Source organism: Zalophus californianus, chromosome 11 (genome assembly GCF_009762305.2).
Source record: "Zalophus californianus isolate mZalCal1 chromosome 11, mZalCal1.pri.v2, whole genome shotgun sequence".
In the NCBI taxonomy this organism is placed as follows: domain Eukaryota; kingdom Metazoa; phylum Chordata; class Mammalia; order Carnivora; family Otariidae; genus Zalophus; species Zalophus californianus.
The window spans coordinates 68,728,706-68,754,028 of record NC_045605.1 but is presented as its reverse complement, the minus strand read 5'-3'; the positions used below and the strand labels follow the sequence as shown (position 1 = coordinate 68,754,028).

The following is a 25,323-nucleotide window of genomic DNA, read 5'->3' as shown; positions in this document are numbered from 1 at the left end:
GACATTTCCTCCATTATGGGATTTTGGAGGATCAATGGCCCAATAAGAATGAGATCCACAATTAGTCTCCCCAAATATTCTAAATTTCTAAGAAATGTCCTAGCATCTTGATTGTGATTGTGATTAATCAGGTTAGTAATTCTAAAGGTAAAGCTCATGCTAGCGGACTTTTTTGTCTCTCCAGCAAGCTTCCACCACCTTACCAATACATAGGTGTATTTACTGCTATTCTTCTTACCACGGTTCCTGACCTGTCAACCTGAGTGCAAGATCAAGCAATAATGCAGGTACTGTATGTCTGACACCCTTCCAATAATGAAGCAATAAGTTGTTGGAATAAAACTTAAGACTGGGGCGCCTGACCACTTGGTTTAAAGGATTCATCTTGAAGGAATGACTTAGATAATATCCTGTAGGAAAAATAAGCATCAGAGCATTTTGAATGTTATTTGTTATTCAGAAAAAATACCTAAAGTTAGACCTAGAATTCAGCACATGACAATAATTTATCATCCAAACTTCAGAATAAATTAGAGTAAGTGATGACACTACCTTTGCTTTTCTGACAAAGTCTTAATTTCAAGAGTCTTCTCATTCACAAAAGGCCATTAAGCCTTATCATAAGCATAAACAAATACAGAGTTAATGAATATGCATTTTAGTGTAAGCATGGGTTGTTTAACAGTCAGAGGAACAGATAAGACAGAGCTAGTCAGCATTACCTTGGGCTTCTTCCAGTCATCCTGAGGTAGATATCATACAGGAATGCTGGGGCCTTATGGCTTACAGCAATCCAGTAATGATATAAAAGGTGATTGGAGGTTAGATTTACATTGGGCCGTCTGAAGGCCTGTTCGAGAGGATTCCTCTTGAAAGTGGAAATTACATGGTATTCTGAGGAAGAAAAGTTGTGTAACAGCTTTGATAATAACCATGTAATGAAGTTTTGAAAAAAAAATCATGTTTTTACAAAGCAAAATATTTTACCGAAGATGTCAGAGTTCACTCAATTAAAAAACAAACTTTTCTACTCTTGATAGTAGCTAAGAGAATATGAATATTAGACTGCTGAACTTGAGTGGTTTTAGAACTGTCACTATTTATGAATTTTAATTAGATGAATGAATTTTTGTTACAATTCACTCTTAAAAATCCTTTTAATGTTTTACCTATGTCAGTTTACAATGTCACTTTCTATATTTCACCTCTCACGATAGCTTCTTTCTTTCTGTTCCTCTTTCCAGATTCTTATTACTGTATACTTACTTAAAAAAGAAAAGGAAAATCATCATCCTTTGCTTATAAATAATTAAGTTGCTCAAATTAACATACATCAACAAGCTTAAAACAACCCAAAATTAACTTCTGCTGTAATTTATTTAGGCAACACAATACCGACAAAATCAAATCTATTATCTATGTTAATACTTTAATGGAAATGTATAGAGAAATCCACTTAAAAATAATGTTCAACTTGATTTTTACTAAACTTTACAACACTATGAGAGATTACAAAAAACCTAACTCATTTCAGTGTTTTAAAATTCTTAGAATACTATTTAAATACTTATCATAAAATTAAAATCACCCTTAGACTGGATTTTTTTCTTACATGTTATAATGGTCAATCTTTAAATTGAAATAAAAATGGCACAGAAAAACCCCAGGACAAATGATATAAAGATTTACTTTAAAATCAAAACTGTTCTGTAAGGGTAACAAAATTGTTCAATGAGAGGTAAAATAAGACCTATTACTAAATCAATGCCATCGATATACCTTACTTTAAATTTGAAAACATAAATAACTTAAAAATTATTCAATTTCAGTAGGCTTTAAGTTCTATTAATCCTAATTTAGAACAAGCAATATAGCACACATATTCCTGTGAATTTGTGAACTTCAATAAATTAATAAATGTAATAGAAAATACTCTGGCAAAACGTATCCTCCTTGCTAACTCCTTAATTTATTACTCTTGGGGTAGCTGGCTAGGTAGGTAGCTAGGAGCTAGCTGGCTTCTGTAATATAACAACTCCTGTAGTTGGAAGTGATACTGCCTTTGGATAGAAAACATCAGGCCTGAGAGTACCATGAGGGAGGGAAAAAAAAAATCACTCTTTCCTCATCATGGGCATTTATCTGTTAAGGATGCTGCAGACGGCAGCAGAAAATTAGTACAGTCAGAAAAGGGTGGGCCAAGGAGGGAATATACTGCAGGATGTTTTTTAATTTATGAAATACTGCTAAGGACCACAAGGCAGTATAGGTATAGATATTCTAATATGGCACTTAAAATAATAAATTGGTAACTCAGTGGCTTTTTAATGCCTTGTGGGTATATTCTAACATAAAAACTCAGTGAGTATTTTAAGTTAAGATTTATTCTAACATTCAAAAACACAGGTAAAATCATACCAACTTCACCCCAGTGGAAAGGATTAGTGCTGCCTGTTGTGCAATTATACACCATGATGTTTCTTGGTCTGCAAAGACAAAGATCAAAGCAATGAAATACAAAAAGAGGCCAAACTTATCCAATCTAAATCTTATACAATATTCAAGTGGGAAGAAGTAAGGATGATGGGTACCTCTTCTACACTGATTATTTTTAAAAATTAGCCTTAAACAATTCATCTTTGTGTCTGAAGGACTATTTACAACTACCCTTCCCCCCCACCAAAAAAATTATTATAAAAAAATAAATATTTTTCTCTTTTCATATTTTTCTTCCTTATAATAGCAGGAGTATCTGTTTTTAAATGTAAGGAAAACAACACTGACAAACAACCTCAGCTCTTCCTATCTTCTTTTCATTTCCAGAGGCTCTAGTTTAAAAATTATGGACTGAGTTCCCTTTTACCAGAAACAATATACTCATATAATCACATCCTTTTTTAGGATATAAAATGCTGACTTAAAAAATAAGGGCAGTTTATTGATTAGGGGAAAAAAATGTTATTGAAAAGCTTAAAATTTAAGAGTTACCTGTAAATGCTACTACTCCCTTTTACAAAGAGGCCTAAGTCAATTAAAGGTGCTCTAGTGGGGCAACTGGGTGGCTCAGCAGCTGAAAGTATCTGCCTTCAGCTCAGGTCATGATCCCAGGGTCCTGGAATCGAGCCCATCAGGCTCCCTGCTCAGGCGGGGGGGGGCTTCTGCTCCCCTCCCCTTCCTCTGCTCCTCCTTCCTGCTTGTGTTCTTGCTCTCTCTCTCTCTCTCTCTCTCTCTCAAATAAATAAATCTTTAAAGCTACCCTAGTGTGCCATGTTTGATATATGTAAGCCAGTCTCTGAAAATTTCAGTTTTTTATATGTTGAGTTTATACCAAGTTTTAGTTTGGATTAAAAAAGCACCAGGGTTTTGGGTTTTTCTCATTCTTAATCCCAAATGAACTTGTCCGTCCTATAGATAATATATGAAAATTAATGTCAATTCTTAATTACAACTGATGGGACTACTTGCTATATTACCTATGATTAAATCAATTCTTGCAATTGGAAGTGATAATACCTGTATGTATTGGTATGGAAATTATCAGTACTGAGGGATTAATTAACATCAGCCATTAGCTCTGTTTTCCCTTCACAGTTACTATTTATTTAACAAGCGACATTGTCACCTCATATACCTATTAACTCCGGAATACCACGCTGCCGCAAGACTCGTGTTGACAACTACATCTACAGGAACAAGATCTGCAAGGGCACTGTTGGAGGCACGCATTGTTCGAAGAATTCCTTTCCCTGCCTTTGTTGAAATTAAAAACAACACCTTAAGATATATAAGCCAGAGTGCATATATATACACACATACACATATACATATAAAGATATCCTGAAAACAGAAAAATATGCAGAATGCTAAATAAGTCAAAAGGTTTACTTACCGCAATAAAGAGACCACTTGGTCCATTAAAGTTATCAATCCATCCCTAATAAAAAATTAAAAATAGGGGGAGCTTAGAAATATTATAAAACTAGAGATTTGAAATCTACAACCCCATATATATACTTAGCAGTTTTCTTCTAAAAACTAAAAAAGATAAGATTCAGACCAGAATACTTCTCTCCTTCTGTAACAGAAGCAGTCTTCTCCTGATATTGCAAACGGTGAAATTAAGTCATTTTCAAAGGGTTACCTACTCTTCCATTAACTCTCTACAAAGAGAAATCACTAAAAAGGAGTTTATACCTGTCAAATATTTTAGCTAAATTAAACCTGCTCAAGTTTGATTTTGTGCTATTTACTGAAGCAGCATCCTGAGATTAGGGGGAAATGGGAACTCCTCAATATAATTGAATAAAACAGAAGAAAAGACAACATTTGTCAAAGCAACAAGAGATACCACTTACTATCATAATAGAGACCTAGGTTTTTTGTAAATCAATTCATGTTAGTTTATATCTGTTTTCCCTTGTTCCAGGGATTCAAAAATACCATAATGGCCTGCTTTTCTATAGCAAATTATCATAGAAATCTCTTATGCCTTTCTTAGCTTGTGATCTATACAAGGAAGAGTTTACCCCTTGGAAGGCTTGCCTCTTTTTGGAACAAAAAAGCAAATGAAATAAAATAAGATCCTGAATATTCTTAGCTCTATTTCTTTCACCTCCACAAGGGAAACTAATCAGTAAATAATTTTAAAAGTCAGCAAATGCTGATGTGTCAGAGTCCAATATCTTGTCAGTCACAAAGAAAACGTATAACGCAATGTCTACTTTGACTCCAGACAACATCGCAGCCTTTGACTGAATTTAACTTTCAGTTAAGATTTGGAAAATGTTTATCTGCATTTCTATATACGCAGCATTACATTACAAAAAAGTACCAACGAAAGTATCTCTTTCTATGAATGAGAACAATTTTGCCATAGTAAGCCATGTACAGTAAATAACACCTGCTCTTGTATCAAACAACTGCCAACTCTTTTTATACAAAGGCAAGACTTAAAATTCTTAATTCCATTATTTACAAAGATTTCTCACAACTTACTGGAAAAGGTTCTTTCCAACTGGCACCAACAATCGATGGCCTTACAATTGCCACATTTAGCTTTGCTCCTTCTTGTTGTACAACATATTCTGCCAATGCTTTTGTGTATATGTATGTATTAGGTCTGTCTCCTATCAACTTCGGTGTGATATCATTTACTAGGCCATCATCCATCCACCTGGTTAGCAAAGAAATTGCATGCAAAAGTATTTTCAGTAACTTTGCATATTCAAACGTATCTGTTGCTCTGACTCAAATGATTTGACTTTTACTAAAAAAAAAAAAAAAAAAGTGAATCTTACTTTCATTAAACATCAACTACAAGTCCACATCTCTTATATACAATTTCTATATCCCAAAAGGTCTGAAAGCCAAGAGTTCTTTCATAAATAATATGGTAGACAGCAATAACTGATCTGAACTGATTTATGGCCTTTTAAAAAAGACCACTTAAGGTAAATATTCATACACTTCATATGTGTTTGATCAGGGGTGCTATCCCGGATCTAGGTGAAATCACTTCATATTACAGAGTATATAGATATTTCCTTTCTGACGTCCAAAGAAATTCCAAAATATATCTAGCCCCAAGGATTTCAGATTAGGAATTACAGACTTGTATATTACCACCATAACAGCACCATATGTTAATTACAAACATTTGCAATGAACATACATTTACAATTAATATAAAAGGTCTAGGGATCTAAGTAGTTCATGTAAAGCACTAAAAACTGTTATGATCTCACTAGCAAGACTAACAAATACTAAGGTAAATGATAAAAATAAACTGAACCATGCTATAAAAATTCAATTAGCAACCTACTATGAAGTCACAAAATTCCTCCAATTCTCTCAGTGTCTCTGAAGAAAAGGGAAACAGAGAAGAATAAAGTAGGAAAAAGTCCACAGGGCTAATATTGGGGGATTAACGAATATGTCTCTGATCATCTGTAAAAGGAGGGTGATATACTAGGTGATATACATGGTCTTTCCAATTCTACATTTCCAATTCCACTATGTTATGTACCTGTTTTCAGATACTCTTCCTTACTATCTATGATGTTATACAGACTTATCTACTCAGTATAATGGCATACTCTAAAGATGCCCATACTAACTGATGAGGAAGCATAAAACAGAGATTATCAAGGTAAGTTTTCTTCTGCATGTAGAAGTACTTTTTGTGCATGGAAAAAAAAAGAATCTAACAAAACTGAAGGGAGGTTGCTACTCAACTTAGGAAAAATTCCATAGTGGAGATGAGTCTTGAAAAATGGAACAGTTGCTACATTAAAACAACAGCAAAAACTATGAACTGGCTAAATCAAGGAGATGTTAGCCAGAAAGCCTCATCACTGGGAGTGAGTTTACAGAGCCAATCTACAAGTTACCCTAAAATTATCTGTTAGCTGATTTCTTTGTAAGCAAAGAAAAGAGATACAGAATTAGAAGGTTACGAGTGCTTTCTCAGCAACTTAGATGTTTGGATATACCAACTGCTAAAAAGAGAAAAAGTAAAAAGCTTCATTAGCTTCTGCATTCAACTTTTCCCAGAGATATTAAACACTTCTAACTACTGACCTATGGGGACAAGGAGGTAAATATTTGGGACCATCTAAGAAATGCAGTCAAAAAACAGAAACGGAATTATAATGTCTTGGTAAACTCCCATTCTTATTTATCTTCTTATAATCTGTCTGCTTCCTCATACTCATCAGCAGGAAAGCCATAAAGAAAAAGATTTATATATGCTTATAGGTAGAAAACTTGGAGAAACAATGAACGCTCTCTAGCACCCTTAGGAAAAAATAATTTGAGAAAGCAGGGGACAGTAAACAGAGCTGAAAGTGGATAGGATCTCTGGGAAGAAAGGAAACCTAAGGGAAACAGAGAAGAATAAATTAGGAAAAAGTCCACAGGGCTAATATCGGAGGATTAACAAATGTTCAGATATGATGGAGATGGGAATTTTCTATAATTCTACCCATTAAAGAAGAAAAGACCCTTCTTTTTGTTTTTGCTCTGATTCTGTTTGTTTCACTTGATGAGAAAGTACAGCCTGAAGCAAATGAAATCTTGACCCTGCCGACTTCACTTATGCCATATCCATCAAATACTCACAAATATTTCTCAAATAATAATTGGTGACAGGATCCTAGTCCTCAGAAAGATAATAAACAATAACACTAGGAGTATCATTTAAAGGAATGAGACTGATCCTCTAATAATTTAAGGCCTCTCTATACAGATACACTCCATTTGGGGGGAAAAAGGATAATTTTTTAATCAATTAGAACCCTGCTAATGAATAGGCAAGTCATTAGTCTCCATGGGTATCAAGCACTTCTCATAGTTGCTAGATTAACTCCCTGGAAAACAGAGGCCCTAATATCATGGATGAGCTGTTCAGAGACCTTCCTCCAACCCTCACACCTGGTCAAATGTGAAAGATCCTCCTTGACTTCACCAACCGTCATTCAGATATAAATCTACACAATAAGAACACAGTAAGATATGCAATAACTGGTTGAGTAAGGAAGAGATAAATGTATACATATGTGTAGGTGAAAAGAGAGAGAGAGAGAAAAACTGAAATTAGACCAAGAGATACACATAAATAGATAACCTTGGGTCCAGAGTTTTGGGATCAAATCCAATGTGTATAAATCTAAAACAAACATACTCTAAAGAATCAATCAGCTTCTTGGGATCCACAGGAGGTGGGTAGACTACTTCATCAATATGCTTTCGATTGCAGTAGGCATATGCTGTTGATACATGCATGAATACTTCCAGGTTCTTCATTTGTTGTGCAAGGAGAATAAGCTGGCGTGTAGCAATCACATTTAACTGAACAGCATCTCTATAAAAGAAAAAGTGACAATGAAAAATTGGAAAGCTTTCCCAGTGAAAAATTAGAAAGTCACTTATTTTACCTGCTAAAATATTTTTATTTCCATTAGAGAGACAGATTTTTGTTTCTTTACAACTGGTCCCTTAGGTCTGATCTTGTATATCTTATTTCAATATAAAGTACATCCATTGTATCAGTTGCATTTAAAAAGAAAGATTTTCTGATTATAAAAGAAGCCTCACACTAGGATTAAAAAAAAAAATTAAAATTTTTAAATTACCCAGAAATAAACACAGATAGCTTCGGTCTTTGGCTTTTATACATACATTTTGAAGTCATGTTAGACTTCTCTTGCACCTTGATTTTTAAAAGTATACTGTTTCATGATATGGAATTACAAAGAAGTAATCAGAATGGTTAAGTAACTTTAAAATGCTAAGGCAGAGTCACCAATAAGGGTAAAACAGTCAAAGAAAACTCAGAAACATTAAGTTATATTAACATATAATCAAGTAAGAATATGTTCATTTCTCTGTGTAGCAATTAATCCAAACACTTTTTTAAAGACTAGCTTATAAGACTTAAAGGGGTTTTATAATAAAACGGGTACATTTTGCCACAAGAGGCATATGCAAGTCTCAAAAATGATCTATATATTATTCTCTCCTTGAAATTTATCCAAGGTAAATAATTTCACAAATGCAAATATATGCAGAAAAATAATCAATAAAGCCTTACCTAGTAATAGCAAAAGCCTAGAGAGCCTAAATATTCACTATGAATGAAATGAATAAACTTTAACAAAGCAGGTATTTTATCACAATGAAAGAATAGTCATTTAAAATAATTATACAACAACTGTAAAAACACGGGAAATCTGCAAGAATATTTTTAAAATACACACATTATAAAGTAAAGCAGGATTAAGAACAATACTCTGGGAGTAAGACCTGGGTTCAAATTCTGACTTAGCCTACCTACCAGCTAGCACTCAGTGACCTTGCATAGTTAGTCACACACTCAGGCCTCAATTTCCTCACCTGTAAATGGGAACTATAATACAGTCTACCTACTAGGATTTGTATAAAATTAAATGAAATAAAGAGCTTGCAAGTATTTAGCATTATTCATTCCTAAAAAGGCACTAAAACAGGCATTCAATAAATATTACTAAAGGTAATGAGATGGTGGGTAGTTCTTACTTGTTATTTGAACAAAAAAAGTTGATATACTCAACACCAGTAATACTGTGATAAAACTGGCAAAGTAATACACTGTTGGTGACTACACTGATATAACGGATTCAAAAGAGATTAAGACAAAGTACCAGGAAGTACAGAAATTATATAATTACTAATCTAGTTAACCTATTGAAATTAACTCAAAGGAAAAACTTGTTCTAACTGTAATTTTTCAAAGAAAAAAATGAAAATTCCCTAAATTTGCTATACCTAGTGAACATTATACATAAATTATGGTGTATCACCATCACATCACAAAAATTTTAACTATGAAAAAAATTAGAAATGTGGAAATTGTTTCCCTAAGTAAAATCAGAAATTCTGTTTACATTTTTACATAAAACAATGTATGTTCCAAGATAGACCACAAGGGAATGTTTTAAAAAATCACAGTAGTTTTAGGTACTTTCCAAAATTCTTACATTTTTCAGTATTTAAGAAGAAAAAAATCCAATTAATCTTTTAAAAGGCTAGGATATGTCACTGATAGAATCTGGTCCACTTGACTATAAAGCAGTGCTTTGATATCTATTCGCATTTGCAAAACAACAGGGATGGGGAGGGTACTGTTTTGGGAGAAGTATACAGAAAATATTCTGTTACAGGTTCCTGAGGACAGGACAACAAGTTCTGGGTCACCAAGAACAAAAAATAATTCATGAAAGAAAAAAATCCTGTGCATTATTTTTTCTTTTAATTTAATAGTATCCGAGGGTTCATGAAAACATACTAGAAGGAATTTTTTTTTTAATGAAGTAATTGGTTTGAGGTCTTACAATCACGAGTGTATCTTTTTTCTTCCTTATCTCAAATGAGGGGGGAAAATCTGCTCAAATGGAAATCCAGCAAAAAAGACATTTCACAGAGAGGATACAGTCCACTAGACTGTAAGGCAATATGCTATTTTCTTTTGCATTTGTAAAACAATGAAGCAAGGGAGAGTAAGGTTTTGGGAGCAGTACACAAAGGATATTCTGTTACAGGTTCCTGAGGATGGTGACAGAATTTCTGGGTCACTGAAAATAAGGAATAACTTCAGAGAGAACACTCCTGGTACCTTGTCTACTACCCCTGTACCTGAGAGCCCAAACCTGAAGGCACCTTATATACTTACATAAGTAACTCTCAGTATCTCTGCAAGGCTAATAATCTCACTCTATTTTACCATCATACAATTTCTACTCCATTGAAATTCTGGCTGGGACCCTGACATGTTAGATCACTAGAAAGCAAAAAATAATAATAATATTTTCATGGTTTGATTATACGGAGCCATAAACGCATCTTAAATAACATTAGCTTTTGGAGGAGGGGGCAAAATGAACACATCTTTTGTTAATTATGGTCCATCATTAACGTAGACATAGAAGACACTTCAAAAAAAAAAATAAAACTCAACTTGAACTGCCTAATAAATCTTCTTGTTCATCTGTCTTGTACAGATATGCTGGATTGTTCAAAATCTGTGTTGATAATACTTCTAAGACCTTAAACCAGAGAGCTCATGCTTGGCATGACAGATACCTGAGAGCTTATTAAAAGTGTAGACTGTTGGACCTCATCCTCAGGCACTTTGTAATGTCTGAATCGAAGCCTGGAAAACTATATATGTGTAACATACATATTTATTTATTTATATAGTTTTATATATTATGTATATATATTTATATTTAAAGATTTTATATTTTTATGTAATGTCTACCCTCAAGATCAAGAGTCACACGCTCTACCAATTGAGCCAGCCAGGTGCCCCTGGAAAACTATATTTTAAATAACTTCCGCAGGCCATTATGATATCTCTCTCCCCTTCCCCATTTCTGAGAAAATACTTCCTACATGAGATCTCATCACTATTGCTTGCTGGTTTTTTTTTTTTTAATTCAATGAAGACACAAACACAGATGTCTCGGGACCAATTAATCAATCTTAAGGTAGGGGACCCAGACATTTATAATTTAAAATCATACTCAGGGGTCTCGCTACAGATAAAGATTCCTGGGTATTACCCCAAACCAGAGAGTCTGAATTTTGCAGGTAGAGTCTAAAATTCTACATTTTTTAACACATTTTCCAGGAATTCCTAAGATTCATAATGCATTCTGAAGTGGGAGAGTTGGTGCCCTTAGACTCAAAGCTTCTTAATCCTTTCTCATCATCCATCTTTACTTCCACTCCTTTCAAAACACCTACTCCCATATTCATATGTTCATATTCACATATTCTCACATTCAAATTGCTGCATCTCTGACATCTCATACTAAGAATTTCCCCCAGACCACACCATCTGCCCCTCCAATTCCCCTTGTAAGCCTGTTTTCTGTCCTCATCATGGTCTCTAGTTTCTTGACACTCCTTTACTTTCAACCCCACTGTCCTATCTTCACTTTCTTTCCTTATTACCTTAGGAACAACAGACCCCAGGATCAAATATTTAAGAAATTCCCTTCATTATCCTCAACGTCACTCTCCCCTCATCTTTTGTCAGTATTTCTTTACAATTCCTAATCTTGATACCCACTTTTTCCCACCCCAAGATTCATAAACCATCATATCTGAAAATAAATGAGCTCTACCACCTCTCAATTCTCACAGCACTTAATGTACGCTCTTTAGTGACTCCCTACTTTCTGTCCTACTTTACGGTTATTTAAGCAAATCTATCTCCCTTGTTAGACTATAAGGGCTTTGCTATAGATAGGATCTGTGTGCAATTTTTCTTGGTTTCTTACAAAATATCGGGTATAATGCTGGGAGTAAAATCTGGATTATTTTTTTGCCCTGGCAAGAAAGTCTTTGTGCCATTTTTTATTTGTGGCAGTTAAAGTTAAAAATGATTATAAAGAGTGTTTTTTAAGCAGTTATTACATGCCAACCTACACTATTTTAGAATCTCCGGCCCAAATCTAATGTTGCAATATCACCACTTACACATTAATATACATTAAAACTGCTTCACAGGAAACAATAATTTCAATGTAATTGACTCAGGTTAGGTCAGTAAATACAGATGCCTTGACAAGGCAATAAATTTTATTATTCATCTATATATCTTCCTTGCACTATGAGATCGCTAGTAAAAGATGAAAGAATAGCGAAAAGATTTCCCTTTCATTAATGGTAGACTTGCTTACCTCAAGGAGAAAAGAGAGAAAAGGTTCCCTGAAAGGACTGCACTTTGGTCATTCTCATAAAGGTTACTTTGAGGAGTTTCACCCTAATTAATGTCTGTTTGCAAAGCAATTTCCCCTTTAAAAGCATCTAACTTCCCCTTTGAGTTAATGAGGACTATACCACAATTATCCGGTAAATATATACCTTTTTTTCTTGAAAACAGTTTCATAAGGCTGTGTGAATTTCCTTTTGGTTATGAAAAACAATGAAAGCTAGAACTATGGGGAGAAATATCTGTTAGATTACTATTTAATACTAAAAACCTGCCTGTTATCACACTATCCAAAGATAATAAGTGCCAAGTATCAAAAGATATATATATAAATACATATATATGTACACACACCTTTTATGAAAGTGAAATTCTACTATAGCTCTACTAAGATTCTTTTGTCACTTTTCAATCATGAACACATAATGGCTGTATAGAAACAACTAAAAAATAAATCATTATCACCAGATAATAAATGATAAAGTCAAAGTTAGAGCTAAGGTATGTAATTCCAAAGCTCATGTCCTGTCCAGCACACAGTGCTGCCTCAGGTTCCTCAAGTATAAAATGGACTTGCCCACAATAGTACAGTGGTTAACATTAGCATGGAATAAAATAATGAATGAGAAAATTTACCCTGAAAACTATAAAGTACTATTAAAGAAATGTAAGTGACTATCACAGTGTTCTCACCTGGAATATAGGCAAAACTTATTGTAATGCTTTGGTGCTGAACTGTCACACATTATATAATGTCAATTAAGATTTATACTTCTATATTAAAGACTTTATGGGAAATGATCTCAAAACCCTTTATAAACAAAATTTAACTGAAAAACATTTTAAGAAGGGCTTCAAGTAATTGTAAAACCTACAAAAGTCTGCACCATTTTAACTGGCATAAGACTATACAATTAGATTAACATTAAAAAACAGTATTTTTGAACGTATCATCAAAAAGAATCCTCTGAATTAAGCACCATTATTTGAAATGCATATTTGTGAGATTTTTTAAAAAAATAGTAAACATTTAAAATGTTATTTTTTTCTTGAAACAGGCATTTGACAGAAGTCCAAATTATTTTTCTCTTTTTCAAATTATTTTTCTAATTAAACTTATATCCACTGTTGCCTGTCCCTAATACTGCTACGAAGTTTTAAAACAAAAAGAAGGTATAACTTAAATTTATAAGCCATTCTATCTTACTCTGCAAAACCTGAGTTCAATTTTTTTTTCTAATTTTCAGATGGATATGTGCAGAGTAGAAAAATAAAGCCATTGAGATACAGGCTTCTGAAAGAATGGAGGGAAGAGGAAACAAACCCTATTAGCTGTTAGGACTGACACACCTACTGAAGGTAAATTTCTCTTTCTTCACTCTATACTTCCCTGCCTTACAGTTAAATTCAAGGCAACTTCTTCTAATATACAGATTAGCTGTCCAATGTTTCTAAACTGCTAACAAGAAGAGGAAAATTCTCTTAACACTCTTTAAGACACTGAAAGCTACAATTAACATAGGGCAAACCGTTTCAAATCACTTTCAAAACAATTTGACTAAAAAGAATTCAAATTTTTAAACTATGCTGAAGTTCAAATATCATATAAATACCTTTACTTACCTTAAATTTTCATTAAACCTCACTGTAGCTGCACAGTGGAATATAATATTGATAGAATCTATGATGATCTCTTCATCTTCTTCACTAAGAGCCAGTTTTGGTTGGGTGAGTTCACTGTTGATTGCTATAACTTTCTCTCTAAAATCTGGATTTTCATCTCTTAATCTGTCAAAGAGCTATCCAAGGGGATAAAATATGTTAGAGCAGTATTTTTCAACTTTCTTTTTTTTTTTAATTAACATATAAAGTATTATTTGTTTCGGGGCACAGGTCTGTGATTCATCAGTCTTACACAATTCACAGCACTCACCATAGTACATACCCTCCCCAGTGTCCATCACCCAGCCACCCCATCCCTCCCATCCCAGTATTTTTCAACTTTCTAAAACCCATTAGCACCCCACCAAGGATCGCTATTCCGAAAACTTCAACTATGTTAATCCTAAAATTGCTATTCTTAACTATCATTCTGTACAGAAAACACCCTGTGATACCCACTTATTATCCCCATTCTACAGATGAGAAATCTGAGACACAGAGGTTAAGTAACTTGACAAGGACACAGAGCTGGTAGTTTGCAGAGTTAAAATTTGAACTGCCCATGCCTTTGCTGACTAGATTGTATTGCACCGTCCCTCAGAATAGACTTAAGCAGTATAGACATCAGGACAATGTTTTAAAATGATCATTCAGATTTCTAAAATCCAGATCTTAATTTATCACTTCATTTTATTTTGGTTTTATTCTGTTACAGATTACAGTAAAATACCATTATTCATGGTCTATATTAAATCTGTAAAACCTACAAAATTTTTAAAGGGAAAAAAATATGTTGAAGGGAAAAAAAGTTGGTAAGCAAATACGCAGATCAGAATTTGGACAAACGAGAAATATCATATATACAGGATTCTAACCCTAAAATTCAATATTCCTTAAGTATCCTGGAAGAAATAAATTAACTAAAGAATCAGTTAGATCCCAAGGTGATTACAGCGTAAAGGCACATTCGATTGTGAGTCAAATTTAATTTTTCATCCCAGATTTTATAAAGAAATACTGATGCTATCTCCAGAACACTGCTCTATTACACTTTGACTCTCCAATTCATTTAAATCCATACTTGTAGTTTAAGCAGAGATTCTCAATCTGGGAAGAAAATCTATACACCTTACATAATGCTCGCTTTCACTTCCTAAATGGATATAACAGTGTTCCCTTCCATTACTGTTACCTAGTGATTTCAATATTAATGTGTTCTTATATTAATTATTAAATATCTACTAAGCATTTCAGATGAGCCAGGCACCTTCTAGATACTGAGAAAACAAAGCAACAATCTTTCCCGAAAGCTACTTAGAATATGATAGGAAAAGCCAGATAAGTAAACACAATTAAAATACTATATTAAAGGTAATAAAATAGGGGTAATACTACAGCGCTATGAGACTACAGGAGAAACAACTAACCCAGCTGGGGAAGGACCAGAAATTATAAAATAGAACGACAGTGTCCCAGGCAGAGAAAGCCGCATGTATAACCACCTAGAACTGAGAGCGCGTTAACATTTGGGGAGTTAAAATAATTCAGTAAGACTTGGCCAATGATTGAATAGGAAGGATAAGGAAATGTGAACTCCACAAGGACAGGGACCACATCTATTTTGCTAATAAGCACACAGGTCCTAAACAGCTGAGTACCCGGCAAGATGTAGACATGATAAACATTTGTTAAGTGAATAAACTCATTAGGTGGAAAACCTGGGAAGAGAACAAAGTACAGTTACAGAGACACAAGTTCAGTTTTTTGAATGCTGGGTGTAAAGGGCCCGTGGGACACCGAGAACACACATCTGGTAGAGGTAACTGGATCTGCGGGCCTGAAGTTCAGGGAAGAGAAGAGCCAGACTACCCATACAAATTTTACTAACTACGTACAGAGAGCCCTGGGAAGAGAAGATCACCCAGGTAGCAGCAGTGATGAGCACCCTTGGTCCAGACTAGATGAAGCTTTTTCCAAATCTATCAAAATACAACCATTTGTCTCACATAAAACAGAGGGTGCTGAGTCATCACCCTGGGATCTAGTAAGAAGAGATCAAGGCCTAGGACAGAACTCTGAAGAATGTCAACGTTTAAAGGGTGGGCAGGAAAAAAAAGCAACCTGAGGAATGACCAGAAAAGTACTTTTAATACCTTGAACTCACACTTTTCATTCTCCCACACTGCCAATAACCTTTAACTCCCCTTCGTATCAGGTATCTCCCACCACCAAGAGAGGGTCATGCTGCTTTGCAAGTTACATCTCAGACCTGATACTCTTCCCTTCTCTAGCCACCGTCTCTTTATTCAACACTACCTCTCTTCCAGTGCTTTTAATCCATGGGCACCCCACCAGTTCCTACTTTATTATGTTCACTAATGGCCTCTTTGATATGCTTTATTCCCTTTCCAGAATTTATTCCGTGGTCAATTATTTTAGTTCAATCCGCCACCATATTAATGGAGTTTCTTTTCCTGGAGACGTTTATCAGTGGTTCTCACCTTGGGGAAATTTCACCCCCAAGGGAACATCTGGTGATGTCTGGAGACATTTTGGGTTGTCACAACTGGGAGGCGGGGCCAGGTGGGAGGAGCTTCTGGCATCTAAACTCCATATAATTTATAATTAGGCTAAATTACAAAAGTTCAATAAAATTTCAGGCTTTAAGTGTAAGGCATTCTTTTTCTTTACATATTAGACTTATTGTGGAGGAAAAGTTTTCAGACCCACTGCCCTGGAGACCCCATAGGAGATGCCCAAATCTTTGACATTTTACTCAGGCTCTCAATTCCAGCCAAGACTTTAACATCAGTAATTGCTCCTATCCAGTCTCTCTTGACACTTCTATACTCCTTCTTTCTTCCCTTTTCCCTCTTAAAAACTCTCTAGCCCATTAAGGCAAGGATTCTATCTTATTTATCCCTGAATTCAACCCCCTACATCAAGTCAAGTGCCCAGCACTGAGTATGCACAGTAAATGTTTTCTGAAATATAAAAAATGAGTAACAATAAATAACCTCTTACTAGAGGAGGGAGTCGTTGGGAGGGAGATTAAAACATACTAATTACAAGTGATTAAAAGGTACTAGACACTACCTAATAACTAAAAAATTACATAGCTACTATACTAAACTTACTGCCAATGACTGTCAGATAAATTCATTCAATCTGAGAGAATTCAAAGCTTACGATTGTGAGATAATTTTACTCCAGCTCATTTCCATTTTTTCTTATCAATATATTTTTCTAAAGCTTCAAAATGCATGACCTATTCTTGCATTCTAAATGACCCCTCTGTCATCATGTTCTTATTTGTCAAATGGGAATATGTGACTTTGCTACTTCCTAACACTGTTGTGGGGAGCAATCAGTGCTTACAAATTTTTAACTGTTATCAAAGGACAGTGTTTCACAGCATAGTAGGTACTAGGTAGAACTACCTCTTAATTACTTATTATCCTGAATACTATCTAAAATACCTAGTAATTACAATAGGTCTCAAATATTCTAAAAACACAGTAAATATCTAACATATAGGTATTTTAGAACTTGTTATAGAATTTTGCCCATCACAGAGGAAAGCTTTTTTTCTCCTTCTAAGCACAAGTCATATCCAGTTTATTGCCATCCTGTAGGATTTTTTTTTTCACTAACTTTTTTCAGGACACCAAAGAAATAAACTGAGCTGTTGATGATTACAATAGTTATACAAACAAACACACACTCTTTTCTTTCCTCCAAATGATCATTTTCCCCCCACTTACCTTGCCACTAATAACTTCTTCTACTCGCTCCTGGGGTGTCTGTCCAGCTTTCTGCCTCACCAAAACATACACTGAATTCACCTTAGGACAAGACCTCAGCAACTTTTCCAGAAGTACCTTCCCTAGGAAACCGGTAGCTCCAGTGAGGAGGACATTCTTGCCTTCATAGTATTCTGGGATTGAAACCATTCTGATCCTAAGGAAAACACAGCAAATAAACATCAGTTCAAAGATTTATGTTAATTCTTATGTACTAAAAATCTCTTGGTATCGAAATAAATATTTTAAAGGATAGGCAAAACTTAAAGTCGAATGTTAACAAAAGGGGACTTTAACCTTTGGTCCACTGTAGTAAGATGGAAAGAACAACGAACTGCAAAGTTGGCTTCTGATCCCTGTGTTTTCCCCCTGGATCACCTCAGACAAATCACTCACCACCTCTGGCTTCTTTAGTATAGTTTGTACTAAATGACCTCTAAAAATTCCTTCCAGCAATAAGAACCCAAATCTTCATTTAAACCTCTGTTAAACCCTACACTCAAATGAATCCTATTTCTGTCTCCAAAAGGATTTATAACACCAAATAGAGGTCAGCAGCAAGACTCAATTGCCTAGCTTATATAACATGGTGACGTATCATATTCACCCATCATCACCAGTTGGAACAAGAAGAGGTAACACCAAGTCCTTTCTTTTCCATGTCTAGAGTGACAATATATCCAAAAGGTGCTTAAATCTCCCTTTTAAAAAAGTCACAGAAAGGAATACATGGGTTGACTTATCCTCCCTGTTCAAATTCTACTAAAACAGCAGAAAAGATAGTATCCTAAGAGAACAAATAAACAAAAGAACCATGATGAATGGAAAAAAAACAAGATGCAGAAGGATTCATGCAGTATGTCGCTCTTCAATGCTCAAACGCATTCAAAACAATGCTCTCTATTGTTTAGAAATGCACACACACAATAATATTAATAGATGTTTGAGAGGGAGTGCAATACAATCAGAGAAGAGCTTTCAACTTCAATTGTATTTACATTTTCTTTATGCTAGGAGGTAGATACATGTGTTTTATGTCCAAATTTTTCATAATGATAAAAATAATTAATTCAGAACAATCTGAAGATAAGAAATAGACCCATTAACAAGCAGAAAGTAGGGAAGGAAGGAAGGAAAGAAGGAAAGTATTTCTAGAAGAAACAGCCAAGACTAAACTAAACATAGCAGAAGAAATAGCAATCCAAGCAAAGCAAGCGTAGGAAAGGACTTATACGAAGGCAAGAGATATCCCAACCCCCTGAACAAAGCTCAGGATCAAGCTGAATTAAAGCATAGGGAAGGGGCACCTGGGTGGCTCAGTTGGTTAAGTGACTGCCTTTGGCTCAGGTCATGATCCTGGAGTCCCAGGATCGAGTCCCGCATTGGGCTCCCTGCTCAGCAGGGAGTCTGCTTCTCCCTCTGACCCTCTCCCCTCTCATGTACTCTCTCTCTCTCTCTCATTCTCGCTCTCTCAAATAAATAAATCTTAAAAAAAAAAAAAAAAAAAAAAACTTGAGCTCCCAAGACTTAGTATTCAGATCTGCTGAGAACATCCAGCATGGGTGCTAGGAACAAAAGTGAAGTAGGGCTGAACCTGACATTGCTCCTTAACATCCACAAATTTTGATGGGGGAGGTGGAGAATCAGGAGAGGAAACTAAAGCAACCAAAAGGAAAAAAGTCTCACAGCACTTGAGCCTCAGAATAAATTTTAGGTTCTAAGCCTATCTGACTGCTGTTGGCCCTTAAGACAAACTCACGCAGAACTCTCCATCAATAATCTCCTTTAGAGAAAAGCTCTTTTGGAAAAACAGACCTCAAAAAACTGAGAGGAAGCCAGTATGAACCACCAAAACCAATCATCCTGCTCCTTCAAAAATATGAATAGATAACCAAGGATCACCAGATATTTAAGAAATGCTTAACAAAATTAAGAAGGACCAAAATAAAAAGCAACAGAATCAACCACAAAGGAAATGAAGGTAATAAAAAATTTAAAGAGAATTTAAATTCTAATAGAAATTCTTCAAGCCATTCACAAGAATATTGCATCCATAAAATAAACAAACTACTATGAAAAAGAAACAGAAGAATAAGAAAGCATGTGAAAATTAGAAATTCAGATGAACAAGAAAATCCAATAAATACATAAACTATTAAAATTAAGTGAATTTAAAAAGGTCACTAAATACAAGGTTTATATGGAAAAAAGCAAATGTATTTCTCTATATCAGCAACACAGAAAATCAAGTAACAACAACAACAACAACAAAACTATACCACTTATCACACCATCCAAAACACCAAAACACTATGGAAAATAGCTAGTATTGATAAGGACATAGAGAAACTGAACCCATGCACATTGCTTGTGGGAATGTAAAATGGTTCAGCTGCTGTGGGGAACAGTGGTGGTGTCTTAAAAAGTTAAACACAGAATTATACGACCTTGCAATTCCACTCCTAGGTATATACCCCCAAAAAACTGCCAACAGGTACTCAAACAAGTACATGTACATGCATGTTTACAGCAGCACTGTTTGCAACAGCCGAATAGTACAAATAGCTCAAAAGGTCCATCAACAGATAAATGGATAAACAAATTAGAGCATACACCTACAACAAAATACTATTCAGCCATAAAAAGGAAGGAAGAACTGATACTACACTAGGGGAATGAACTTCAAAAACATACTAAGTGAAATAAGCCAGATACATCACATACTCCATTGATTTCCTGTATAGAAATATCCAGAATAAATCAATCCACAGAGACAGAATGCAGATTGGTGGTTGGCAGGGGCTGAGGGGTAGGGACAGTGGGCAATGAAGAGAAACTGCTAGGTGCGCCTGGGTGGCTCAGTTGGTTAAGCGTCTGCCTTGGGCTCCGGTCATGATTCCAGAGTCCCAGATCGAGCCCCACATTGGACTTCCTGCTCAGTGGGGAGTCTGCTTCTCCCTCTGACCCTCACCCCACTCTCATGCTGTCTCTCAATCCCTCTCAAATAAACAAAATTTAAAATAAATAAATAAATAAATAAATAAATAAATAAAATAAAATGGTTAATACAGGGATGCCTGGGTGGCTCAGTCGGTTAAGCGACTGCCTTAAGCTCAGGTCATGATCCCAGGGTCCTGGATCAACTCCCGTATCAGGCTCCCTGCTCAGCAGAGTCTGCTTCTGCCTCTCTCTCTGCCTGCTGCTCTGCCTGCTTGCGCTCTTTCTTTCTCTGACAAATAAATAAATAAAATCTTCCAAAAAACAAAAAATTAAAAAATCAAATGATTAATATATTGTAAAAATTTTACCTCAATAATGTTTTTTTAAACTACCAAAAGTTAGAAATAAACTAAAAGATATTTGAGACCGCTCTTCTGAAAACTACAAAATAGAGAAATTAAACTGAGAGAAATTAAAACTGAGAGAAAGAGAGAAATTAAACAATACCTAAATAAATAGATATACAATGTACATTGCTAGATTAGAAGACGTCTTTATACAATGTCAGCTCACCCTCCTTAGATTCAATACAATCCCAATCAAATTCTAAGTTGTTTTACATGTGGATGGAAACTAAGATTCTAAAATGTTATAGAAACAGAAAGGGACAAGAATAGCCAAGACAAGCACTAAGAACAACAAAGCCGGAGAAATTCATAACTGTATAACAAGATATATTATAAAGCTACAAGAATGGGTTTTTGGAACAAATATAGAATACTGCAGTCAATTCACTATCCCTATATAAAATGAATCCTGACTGCTACCTCATACCACACACAAAAATGAATTCTAGATAGACTGTACACTTAAATGTGAAAGGTAAAATAATTACATATCTAGAGGATGACAGAGAACATCTCCACCATCTTGGGGTAGGCAAACATTTATTAAACAGGACACAAGAAGTGCCAACCAGAAAAGAAAATGAATGAACAATCATGAAATGAAGGAACAATCACCACAGACAACATGCATGGGGCTCACATGAGAACACTGAGCCAGAGGCCAGACACACAAAGTATATACTATATAGTGTCATTTACATAAAGTTCAAAAACAGGCAAAACTCATCAGTTAAAAGTCAGAACAATGGTTATCTTGCAAAGAAGTAGTGACCAGAAGGGAGTGTGAGGGAGGCTTCTGGGATACTGGTTAGGACTTTCTGAATGCATGCTACAGACCAATAAAAAATTTACTTTAGAAAATAAAAACATCGTGTGACTACATGTCCTGGTTTGCCTGGAACAAACTGGTTTATACATGCTATCCCAACTTAAGTTTGAGTAGAGCCCTCTGAAGTCTTTCAGTATGCACAATAAATTATACGGTTACTCTAGTTATAACCAGCTTCCAGTCTAAGTGAGACTATTTCAAGATTTCAGTGACCAAAAGCCTAATTAAAACAATAGGGTATTATAAAGTTAAAATGTTAATAACCTCATAGGGGAGATATGAAGAAACTGTGCATCAACATACCTAACAAATCTGGTAGGTATGAATAACAATTATATGCTAATTACATGTTAACCACAGTGTACTGAGAACATGACCTAGAACAAGTCATCTGATTCTCTAAGCTTCATTTTTTTCATATGTAAGAGTTTATTCAATAAATATTATTAAGCACCTACGAGATATCAGCCACAAGAAAGTTTGCCACAGGTGTACATATGCATTTAAAACAGAAAAAGATACCAGGCAGTTTTCTCTTTAATAATTGAGGATTTACAGCCTCAATATATGATTGGCTCAACCCTAAACTAACTACATACTTTCTTCTCTCATCTACAGAGACAACTTCCCTCTAAAGCCTAAACAGCAAATCTGTTAACACCAAACAGCAGAAAATTTTTATCAAACTTAATTCTGTCTCCTCAAGCTTAGCAATATAAAGGCTGTTTGCTAAGAAGGTTGAAGAACGAAACTGCTTCTTACCAGGTTCAGGTAACTAGCCCAAAGCTATTTACATATGACTTACATGGTTTTCTTCATGGAAGAATTCCCACAAGTCTCCCACTTTATCACAATGCTACCAAAAACTTCACAGGCACTAAGTATTTTTAAACTCTGTGTCTAGGTATTCTTGATTCCCCCCATCCACCAATACATTTATTTCACCCTACTAATTTAATGGCGAAGCCAGCATAAATAAGAATTTCTTTCAAGTCCAGACCTGTCACATCTTCCACATAGGTCCTGCCAATGAGGCCAGAAGCTACTAGAAAGACGGAAGCCAGGAAAGAAAATGCTGCCAATCCTTCTAGAGCATGATGTTTTAATTCTGATTGTGTGATTCTACTCCACAGCAAGATATCTAAAGCTCCTGTTATCTGCTGAAAAGTAGCTGCAGCATTGCAATACTGAGGAAAAACAGCGGCATTATCATTCCTGTGTGCTGGGGCGGAAGGGCTATGAAATGTGATTCATATTTATTTTTACTGTTCTTGAGCTGCCTTATAGAAAACATCACTTAACAGTGGCAGCTGAGTATTTTCTTCAAAAAAATACCTTGTCCTCACAGAACTAGAATACTAAAATTTGTATGGAACCACAAAAGACCCTGAATAAGCCAAAGCAATCTTGAGAAAGAAGAACAAAGTTGGAGGTATCACAATCACAGATTTTAGGACACACTACAAAGCTGCAGTAATCAAAACAGTATGGTACTGACACAAAAGGAGACACATAGATTAATGCAACAGAATAGAGCTCAGAAATAAACCCATGCTTATATGGTCTATTAATCTATGACAAAGAAAGCAAGAATATACAATGGGTAAAAGACAGTTTCTTCAACAAATGGTGTTGGGAAACTGGACCACTTTCTTAACACCATACACAAAACTAAACTCAAAACAGATTAACAACCTAAATGGAAACCTGAAACCATAAAACTCCTAGAAGAAAACACAGGCAGTAATCTCTTTGACTTCAGCCTTAGCAATATTTTTCTACCTGTCTCCTCAGGCAAGGGAAACAAAAGCAAAAATGAAGTACTGAGAGTATGCCAAAATAAAAAGCTTTTGGACAGCAAAGGAAACCATCAATAAAATGAAAAGGCAACCTACTGAATGGGAGAAGACACTTGCAAATGATATATCCAAAATACATAAAGAACTTATAAAATTCAACACCAAAAACCACAAATAATCCGATTCAAAATGGGCAGAGGACCTGAACAGACATTTCTCCAAAAAAGACATACAGATGGCGAAGAGGCACATGAAAAGATGCTCAACATCACAAATTATCAAGGAAATGCAAATCAAAGCCACAATGAGATATCCCCTCATACCTGTCAGAACAATTAGTATCAAAAAGACAAAAAATAACAATGCTGGTGAGGATTTGGAGAAAAAGGATCCCTCTTGCACAGCTGAAGGGAATGTAAATTGGCGCAGCCACTGTGGAAAACAGTAGGGAGGGTCCTTGAAAAATTAAAAACATAGGGCGCCTGGGTGGCTCAGTTGGTTGGGTGACTGCCTTCGGCTCAGGTCATGATCCTGGAGTCCCAGGATCGAGTCCCACATCGGACTCCCTGCTCAGCAGGGAGTCTGCTTCTCCCTCTGACCCTCCCCCCTCTCATGCTCTATCTCATTCCCTCTCTCAAATAAATAAAATCTTTAAAAAAAATTTAGAAAAAAAAAGAAAAATTAAAAACATAATTACCCTATGATTCAGTAATTCCACTACTGTGCATTTACCCAAAGAAAACAAAAACACTAATTCAAAAAGATATGCACTCCTATGTTCACTGCAGCATTATTCACAGTAGCCAAGATATGGAAGCAATCTAAGTCTCCATAGATGAATGGGTAAAGAAGATGTGGTGAACACACACACACACACACACACACACACATATACATACATATATATACACAGCATGGAATATTACTCAACATAAAAAAAAATGAGACCTTGGCATCTGGGACAACAAAGATGGACCTAGAGAGTATCATGCTAAGTGAAATGAGTCAGACAGAAAAAGACAAATACCATATGCTATCGCTCATATGTGAAATCTAAAAAACAAAACAAATGAATAAACAAGAAGTAGAAACAGACCCATAAATACGGAAAAAGATTAGTGGTTGCCAGAGAAGAGGGGCAGGCAAATAGGCAAAAATGGGTGAAGGAGAGTGAGAGGTGGAGGCTTCCAGTCATGGAATGAGTAAGTCACAGGGATGAAAGGTACAGCATAAAGAATTCAGTCAATTGTATTATAATAGAGTTGTATGGTGACAGTTGATGGCTACACTTGTGGTGAGCAAAGCATAACATATATATTTGTTGCATTAGTATGTTGTACATCTGAAACTAATGTAACATTGTGTGTCTACTATACTTCAATTAAAAAAAAAATATCCTCTCTTATGGTTCCAAAGTTAAAGAGGCAGAACTCTTTTAAAAGACCAGTAAAAATGCTGGGTACTAGATATCACTATTACTTTAAGATTTTCTTGCTAGAGTGGTTTTACATTATGCATTTATATTTATATTTATATTAAGAAAACATATTACAGGGCGCCTGGGTGGCTCAGTCGGTTAAGCGTCTGCCTTTGACTCAGGTCATGATCCCAGGGTCCTGGGATCAAG

At 35.3% G+C, this 25,323-nt stretch overlaps 1 protein-coding gene across 4 annotated transcripts in view; it reads right to left on the bottom strand.

Annotated features, from left to right (window-relative positions):
* FAR1 (fatty acyl-CoA reductase 1) overlaps positions 1 to 25,323 on the bottom strand; it is a 67,065-nt gene that overhangs the window by 16,608 nt on the left and 25,134 nt on the right. The window contains exons 2-9 of one of the 4 annotated variants that reach the window (XM_027578700.2): positions 17,683 to 17,878; positions 13,880 to 14,055; positions 7,682 to 7,861; positions 4,996 to 5,173; positions 3,890 to 3,934; positions 3,623 to 3,750; positions 2,419 to 2,486; positions 239 to 410 (exon numbers count right to left, since the gene is read on the bottom strand). In XM_027578700.2, the coding sequence (XP_027434501.1) occupies positions 239 to 410; positions 2,419 to 2,486; positions 3,623 to 3,750; positions 3,890 to 3,934; positions 4,996 to 5,173; positions 7,682 to 7,861; positions 13,880 to 14,055; positions 17,683 to 17,871 (1,136 nt within the window). In that variant the 5' untranslated portion in view covers positions 17,872 to 17,878. Of the gene's footprint in view, positions 1 to 238; positions 411 to 722; positions 895 to 2,418; positions 2,487 to 3,622; positions 3,751 to 3,889; positions 3,935 to 4,995; positions 5,174 to 7,681; positions 7,862 to 13,879; positions 14,056 to 17,682; positions 17,879 to 25,323 lie in introns of all 4 variants that reach the window. The other 3 variants (XM_027578699.2, XM_027578703.2, XM_027578702.2) reach the window with 3 other exon arrangements.